Source organism: Euleptes europaea, chromosome 4 (assembly GCF_029931775.1).
Source record: "Euleptes europaea isolate rEulEur1 chromosome 4, rEulEur1.hap1, whole genome shotgun sequence".
Lineage (NCBI taxonomy): Eukaryota > Metazoa > Chordata > Lepidosauria > Squamata > Sphaerodactylidae > Euleptes > Euleptes europaea.
In genome coordinates this window covers 40,336,274-40,344,710 of record NC_079315.1, presented here as the reverse complement: position 1 = coordinate 40,344,710, position 8,437 = coordinate 40,336,274, and the positions used below count along the sequence as shown (strand labels likewise).

Genomic DNA, 8,437 nt, shown 5'->3' with positions numbered 1-8,437 from the left:
TTTACCCCCCCCCCCACAAAGCCATAAGCTTTGCCCTTGTGACATGGATCTACCTCTCTCTGTCTCTGTGATGTAGGTTTTATAGAACCTTTCATGTCCTATGTGGGTTCTTGATCTGACCAGTAACTTTAAATAAATAAAATACCTCAAAGGAGTCAGAAGCTAAATCAGCATAAGTGCTCTGTTTCAATTCATTTCTTCTTCTCAAGTACATAATTTGTCTTGATTTAATTAATGCCTTTTAATACCCTCCCTTCAAAACTGAGAGGGAAATAAATTTGCTCCAAATATTTTTGAAATTCTTCTTGTTTTTTTTTTAATTCCCTCAATTTAGAGTCCAAGGGCTGAAGGACTTATAACAATGATCCCCTTAGATATAATTTTTAAATTGCACTTGCCTCTAAGTGTTTTCCTTAGTGGGGAATTTTTTTAGTGTATTTCTCGTTTTGTTTTTACTATATGAGAAGTTAACACTTTTTTCAAAACCTCGAGGGAGGTATTGATTCTATATAATGCCTGTCTATTTAAATGATGTCCTGAAAATTTCAAACTGGGTAGCACACTAGGAAAAGGCTGGGTTAAGGGCCAAAGTTAAATAAATTTTGATTGATAACTAAAGGCTATTTTTTTCCTTTTAAAAAAAATCAGAAATCAGGCTGCTGAGAAAAGTTGGCTCACAGCCCTTATTCTCCTGCAGCTCTGCTGCTGCCTCCTAGCCTTTGTTTTGAGAGCTAACTAGGAATAGTGATCCCATGCGTAAACAACAAGAATACTAAACCAATAAACTAGCTTATCATGCAAATATTAAGGCATCTAGAAAGTCAGTTAAAATATATTGTCAGAGACAGAACATCTATTTCCCAGTGGACTTCATAGAACAAAGGCTACGTAGGAGGAGCATCTTTTTACTCATCAGTGAAATATCGTCGACCCATTTTTATGCCATTACAGTTTCATTCTTAAGGGAATTAGTGATTGTAAGTGCTGCAATTGCTGGTCTATGTTTCTTCTTTCTTCAGGTTCATATATTGTTTTGTCCCATCTTCTTTCTTTTATAGTATTTTGTTCAGTTTCAATCTCCCTCAGTTGCTTGTTTCTGCTTGAAGGAAAGGCTCTCCAATTAGGTTCAAACCGTAATTTTGGACATTTGTGGACAGAATTGGTGTCCTGTTTGATACTTGAAAGGGGACCAAGCTAGCCCAGGTACCAGGACTGTTGAGGGAAAAGAAAAGAAAGAATAGAATAAAAATGTAAAATATAGCAAGAGCAAAAACCTACAGAAGAATGAACATCTGAAAGCCATCCAAATGCATGCCTTAACATTAATTTTTCCAACAGCATCTCTCATTTCACAGATAAACAAAGATGTGATGATACCAATTGGAAGGGGTACAGTCACAGCAGCCCAATCCTGAAACAAACTGTGACTCTATTTTCAGGCTCATGTCTCCACCAGCGTAGTCTCACAACATAGTTAATTCTTACACTAGATAACCATAATAGACTGATACAACAGGGTTAATACTTAATGATTTGCCTGCCTGCTGGAAGGCCAAGACTAAAGAGCTATGAAAGGAAAACTGGTCATATTGTCTGAAATTTTACTTTTTAAAGGGCAAAAACTTCCCAATGTCTGAATCAGACAAACAAATAAATTGTTGCGTATAAAGAGTGAAGTATGTGTTCATAAGAATTTCATATCTAGTGTTTATATTGAAGAAACAGCATTACGTGGGAAATATTAAATTAAAATAAATTATACCAAGTGGCGAATAGAACTGTTGCTACAGTGCAGCATGACAAAATAATTTAAATGTTTACATGAGACTTTTGTCCTCCCATATTAAATTCTGGCCATGTTGAAAAAGTAACATACAATACATTTGTCAATATTATTTATGAATCCTCAGGGAAGAGTAAATATTATGCAGATCCACAAGAGTTTTGCAAGCTGTACAAGCTTCTGACTCCCAGTATACTGGTTAAGATGAGAGATTCACAAGTAGGCCTTTTCTGATAATAACAGATTTGCACTTTTAGAGATACTACAAGGGAGAGGACTCTTAAAGAAACAGGGCTTTCAAAATATGTCAAAATTAGCAGCTGAGACATGTAAATGCTTTGATAAAATTATAGTTCTTGGTTAATGCAGTCTTATGACATTTTAAAGACCAATGTGATTTTGGTAGATACAAAACTCTTCATCAACTGTTAACAAAAAAGCATTTGATGAACAGTTTTTATCCTACAGATGTTTTTGTTACATCAGTCTATAGTCTGGTGCACATTAAACTTACCATGGAAATGCCACTAAAAGCAGCTTCTCTGTGGTGAGTAATGTCCATCCTGGTTTATCACAGTGCAGAATTTCACCATTGCATTGTGAATCTCCATGCCCCTGCAGGAAGATGCTAATGGACATTTATTGGAGATGTTGGGATCCTACATACTTGTTCTGCTAATAATGGTGCTCTTCACCACTATAAAGAAGAGCCTCTTGCACTGGTGCTGCCATTAGTGGAAGAGATCCATATGATCCAATTGATGCAATGATTATTGAAACATAGTAATAGTAAACAAACACTGAAGGTGGGATATGTATCACTAGTGGAAGTTCTTTTTGTAGGCATCCTAAGACAACTGTAATGCTTTTAGCCCTACAATTGTTTTTTGGGAAAATGGCCCAAAAGTATTTTGGGACAGAAAGCACAATCTGTGTAATCTATCCAAAATAATGCCAAAGGAAAGAGAGTATCAATAGTCCCAATGACTGTAAACTCAGCCACATATTTCTGAGCAGTGTTTTCAACACTCAATTTATGACAAATGAGGTAAACTGTAAAGAACTTTGTGCATTGAACAGTGCTAATGAAATGCATGCAATTGTCAACATAATGTTACCGTGCCTGGAGTCCTTTCCCACAAACAAGAAATTATGTTTTCTGAAATCGCTTTTGACCGCAGTTTAGATAAGAGTAGAATGAACAAGGAAAAGGTAAGCATACTGGTTCATACAAGTTTCTAATTAAGAAAGATAAACACATCTTATATTCTAATAGCAAAGTCGGCAAATCTTTGGATAGTTAAATCCAGTGCCTGGAGCTCTGAATGGGCAAGACAGATCTTGAAAAGGGTTTGCAAAAAAAAAAATCTGAAATCTTACACACACATATACATTGGGAGGTTTAAAACACCTGAAAATTGTAAAAGGAGCCCCTGAAGCTTTAAGCAATGGATTCCCTCAGTGGCCTTTGCTAGGCAACCATAGATTCCGGGCTTGGTTCTGTCAGTAAAAGGCAGGGGGAGGGTGCCGGGCCCTATCCAGGCTATTTTAGTTTTTGAGGGAGGACTCATTGGCACCAGGCCTGGCTAGGATTGCAGGCTCCAGATTGGGACATTCTTGGTTATTTTGTGGTAGAGGCTGAGGAAGGCATGGTTTGGGGAGGAGAGAGGTCTCAGCTGGATATAATGCCATGGAGTCTACCCTCCAGAGCAACTTTTTTCTTCATGGGGACAGAATCTCTGTCATTTGAAGTTCAGTTGTACTTCTGGGAGATCTCTAGGTCCCACCTAGAGGCTGGCAAACCTAGGCCTGGCAGCGGCCTCTGAGTGACTTGATACCAACTTGCATGACTCAACTAGACCTGGCTGCTTGCTGCTGTTCAACAGCAGCTACCCTATGAAAGCCAGTGTAGTATAGCACTTAGAGCTTCAGAGTAGGGTCTGGGAGACCCTGGTTCAAATCCCCATCTTGCTGTGGAGGCTCACTGAGTGATTTTGGACCAGTCACATACTTTCAGCCCAACCCACCTCACAGGGTTGTTATATGGTAGAGGAGAATAATGTAAGCTGCTTTGGTCCCCACTGCAGAGAAAGGAGGGGTAAAAATGAAGTAAATAAATAATAAATATAGATGAGGACAGGAGGTAGATAAAAGGTAGGTTCGTGAATAGATGAGGAGCGAATGAGGAAGGGGAGAGGATATGGGGGTTACCAGGGAGCCAGAGGGAAGAAATAGCGTGGGGAAGAGCATAGAGAGGAAAGTGAGGTGCCACCTCACAAGTCTTTAAGGATTTCATATAATGCAAGTGGGCCTGGCCCACTGGCCGACACCACACAATTGGACCAGTTTTCCTAGGTAGAGGCTGCTGGGGTGGGGGCTTATGACAGATGGACAGATAAAGGTAGGCTGGCTGTTGGGTGGGAAGGATATAGGGTTACCAACTAAAGTTAAGAAATACCTGGAGATTTGGGGGTGGAGCCCAGGGAAGGTGGGGTCTGAGGAAGGACAGCTCAGGCTAGCCTGATCTCGTCAGATCTCAGAAGCTAAGCAGGGTCGACTCTGGCAAGTATTTGGATGGGAGGCCTCTAAGGAATACCAGGTCATGGCGCGGAGGCAGGCAATGGCAAACCACCTCTGAACAGCTCTTGCCTTGAAAACCCCACCAGGGGTTGCCATAAGTCAGATGTGACTTGATGGCAAAAAAAATTATATAATTTTATTATTATTTTAATTATTGCCAGAATGCTGCTGATCTTTTTAACATTTTAAAATTTTGTTGGTTGTTCTGTTTATTGTTCAGCTGTTTTCATATGACCTTTGGAAGCCTTAGGAGTCAGTGTAGTTGAGAGGGCAGGATACAAATGTTTTAACAAATAAATAAATGTCATGGCTTCTCTATACTGGCTGCCACCAATGACATAGTACCGCAGGGTAAGTGTGTGGTGGATAGGTACACACAGTAATTTTCCTAAGTTGCTGTTCAACACCCTGTCTGTCTCTCTGACTCCCAAATGGTCAAAACCTATAAAACCCGTGCAGGTAGCTTGTCCGAGCAGCTAAAATGCCCTCTCTCACAAAACAAACCCCAACTTTTTTGTGTGTGCAATCCTTGGAATGCCAGCTAGAGAATACATGGGAAGGCAAAGAGTGAAAACCCCAAGGGACAAAACTAACTGAAAAGTAAAATTGAATGTATTACTGAAATCAGAATTTGCATAACAAGTACAAGGCAGACAAACTTCTAAAATAGCATAAAAACTAACAAAATGTGCATTTCCTTACGCAGAAAGCTTTTCATGTACTATATGCCCCAAATCTTTATGGATGCAAATATACTGTATGTATTATAAGAAAATAAGGCCTCAGTGGATTGGATTCTATAGCAGTATGAACAAGAAGAGCTCACAGAGGTGGAATTTGCCCACTTTCTCCTTCCCCATGCATCCACATGTGTACCATGAAATTTCTTCCTGATGGCCCTTGCTAACCAAATGCACTACTGCAGAGAGGTCTGCAATGAAGTTGGGAAACTGGGAAAAGCTGCTGCTTCCTTCCCTGCTGCTATGCCATTTATTTATGAAGGTCCCCAACCTTCAGCAGCAGATTTTCTGAATGTTGGATACTGCTGGAGGAAGCAAAGGTAGAAAAAGATCTTAATTTGAAAGTTGTTTCTCTCTGAACTATTGTAAGATCCAACCCAGAAAATTTACCTCCGCATAACCTAACCAGAATGCTAACTATATGTATCGGAAAAAATATTTTACCTAATCAGATGAAAAACAAAAACTGGTCACTCAGAGAAGAATAAGCAAATGATATGTTGAAATATGATGTAAAGGTAGAAAGGCATCCTCACTGTGGCTACATAGAAACATGGAGCTGCAAGGGACCCCAAGGGTAATCTAGGCCAACCCCCTGCACAATGCAGGAAATTCACAACTCCCTCCACACCCTCAGTAACCCTTGCTCTATGCCCAAGGAAGGCAAAAAAAAAAAAAAATCTTCAGGATTTCTGGCCAATCTGGCCTGGAGGAAAATTCCTTCCTGATCCCAAAGTGGCAATCGCCATTACCCTGGGCATATAAGAGAGGGCCACGAGAACCGAGAACCAAGCACTGACTCATGGCTTCCTGCCTTCCCTCTCCCTAAGTTCATAAAACCAGCCTTCTAGCCTCTATTTAAAAACCTTCAAAGAAGGAGAGCCCACCACCTTCCGAAGAAGCCTGTTCCATTGAGGAACCGCTCTGTCAGGAACTTCTTTCTAATGTTTAGCTGAAATCTCTTTTGATTTAATGTCAACCCACTGATTCTGGTTCGACCTTCAGGGGAAACGTGACTTAAAATATATATTCAGGTAGCTACCTAAAGGACAGGCTTCCTATACAAGACACTGGACATACACACACATCTGGGCAGGCAGGTTGCAGACAGTGTGAGGGGGAAAGATTTAAATTAACTTTAAACTTACATATTTTAATAAGAGTGGGTCATATGAGACATGAGGATGTTAGTTTTGATGGCAACCTAGTATCTGCAAAAAGCCCAGTATCCAGCTTTCAGAAAACTTTGTATGTGGATCACGGGTAATTTAAACAATAATATGGATTGGAATCCTGAGTTCACTTATGCACTCAGGGCGTTGTACACTGTCTTCCTAGTGGCAGCTAATAAACTGGCCCATTTTTATAAACTTGCAAACTGAAAGCCAATTTATTTTTGTTTGCATTGAGAGAATTACCTGGCTGTCAATTCCATTCCATGATAGCAAACAAACGGCCAAGGACTCACCTATGAGCTGGTATTGTGGCTGAGGGTGGCCATTCCACTCCGAGAATGGAGCATGGGACCTTTTGCAGGAGCTTGGGCGGTCGTGTGGCCAGGTGGTCGTTCACTGCCCACCCCTCTCCCTGCAGGATCCGCATGTAACAGGGATTGGGGGCAGGCTGCCACTTGGGCTGGGTGGCAAGGGAGGATGATGTGGGTGCGCTGGCATTGCCCCTCCCCTATTGCCTATTTAAGGCTTCGCCACCTGGCAACCCAGCCTCATTTGCAGCGACAACTGAGGAAGCAGCATTGGCAGCAGCATCTTGGGAGCGCCCTTCCCAAGTGGCATTGGTGATTCTTGGAGCTCTCTTCGCTCTTCACCCAAAAGTAGCGGGCACAGGCCTTACACACAAGTAGAGCCTTCCTGTTCTCTCTGCCTGCCCCCCCCCCACTTTGGTATTTGGAACTTCAGTGGTTGCTTGCTGCCGGGTATTAGGCTTTGCTAAAGGCACCGGCTCCCAGTATGTCACCCACTACCTGGATTACTTCCTTTTTGTAGGTCTGGCCAACAGCCCAGATTGCGCATTTTGCCTTTTGGCATTTCAGGCCCTCGCAGATGAGCTCAGTGTGCCTCTTGCCTCTGAGAAAACCAAGGGTCCAACCACGCATTTGTTTTACTTAGGGGATTTTACTAGATTCTATGTCTGGCACCTCTAGCTTATGCAACAAAAATTTGGCTGAGCTCCATGCCCTGATTACTATGGCCTTAGCCAGGAGAAAGTGCACCCATAAGGAGATACAGGTCCTCCTGGGCTATCTTAACTTTGCTTGCCGGGTTGTTCAGCCAGGGCAGGCTTTCTGCACCAGGCTTGCCAGGTCCACAGCTGGTACCAAGGGACCTCACCACCGTATCTGAATCACAAAGGGCATTAGGGCTGATTTGGAAGTCTGGGAAAACTTTTTAAGGTAAAGGTAAAGGTCCCCTGTGCAAGCACCAGGTCATTCCTGACCCATGGGGTGATGTCGCATCCCGACGTTTACTAGGCAGACTTTGTTTATGGGGTGGTTTGCCAGTGCCTTCCCCAGTCATCTTCCCTTTACCCCCAGCAAGCTGGGTACTCATTTTACCGACCTCAGAAGGATGGAAGGCTTGAGCCGGCTACCTGAAACCGACTTCTGTTGGGATCGAACTCAGGTCTTGAGCAGAGCTTGGACTGCAGTTTACCACTCTGTGCCACGGGGAAAACCTTTTAGTGGAATATAATGGAGTTTCACTGAGGCAGCCACCATGTGATCTTGGTTCTTCCTTGCAAGTACATTCTGATGCAGCCGGCAGCATTGGGTTCGGTGGATACTTTGCAGGGTGCTGGTGTCATTGGCGCTGGTTGGTTTATTGGCGGCAATCTAGGATTTTGAGGGACCTTACCTTCCTGGAATTGCTGTCAATCCTGGTAGCAGTTTCCATATGGGGTAACACTATCTGATTCAAAGGTCCTGTTCTGGTGCAACAACCAAGCAGTTGTCCGGGTTATCAACCGGTAGTCCTCACGATCAGAACGGGTCATGCACTGGTGCACAGCTTATTGTTAACTTGTTTGAAACATAACATCTCGTTTTCTGCTAAGTATGTTCCAGTGCCAATAACGAAATCGTGGATGCATTATCACCCTTTCAGGATGCAAGGTTCAGGACATTGGCACCAGAGGCAAATCAGCACCCAGATCCCTTTCCGGATGAACTGTGGGTCCTTGGCAACAACTAATCTTGCAGGGAGTATTTAACTCAGTTGCTCCCACCATGCAGCGCTCGTATTCCCGGGCTTTCAATAGGGCCTTGGCATTCACAGTGAGTATTGGTGACAGCGGTTCACTGCCAGTATCTCATGACACG

The 8,437-nt window shown here is 42.6% G+C and overlaps 1 protein-coding gene across 11 annotated transcripts in view; it reads right to left on the bottom strand.

The window, feature by feature from the left end:
• Positions 1–948: 948 nt before the first annotated feature.
• Positions 949–8,437, bottom strand: part of NFIB (nuclear factor I B) — a 435,226-nt gene continuing 427,737 nt past the window's right edge. For all 11 annotated transcript variants that reach the window (XM_056847865.1, XM_056847871.1, XM_056847866.1 and 8 more), the window contains one exon: positions 949–1,212. In XM_056847865.1, the coding sequence (XP_056703843.1) occupies positions 1,083–1,212 (130 nt within the window). In that variant the 3' untranslated portion in view covers positions 949–1,082. The remainder of the gene's footprint in view (positions 1,213–8,437) is intronic.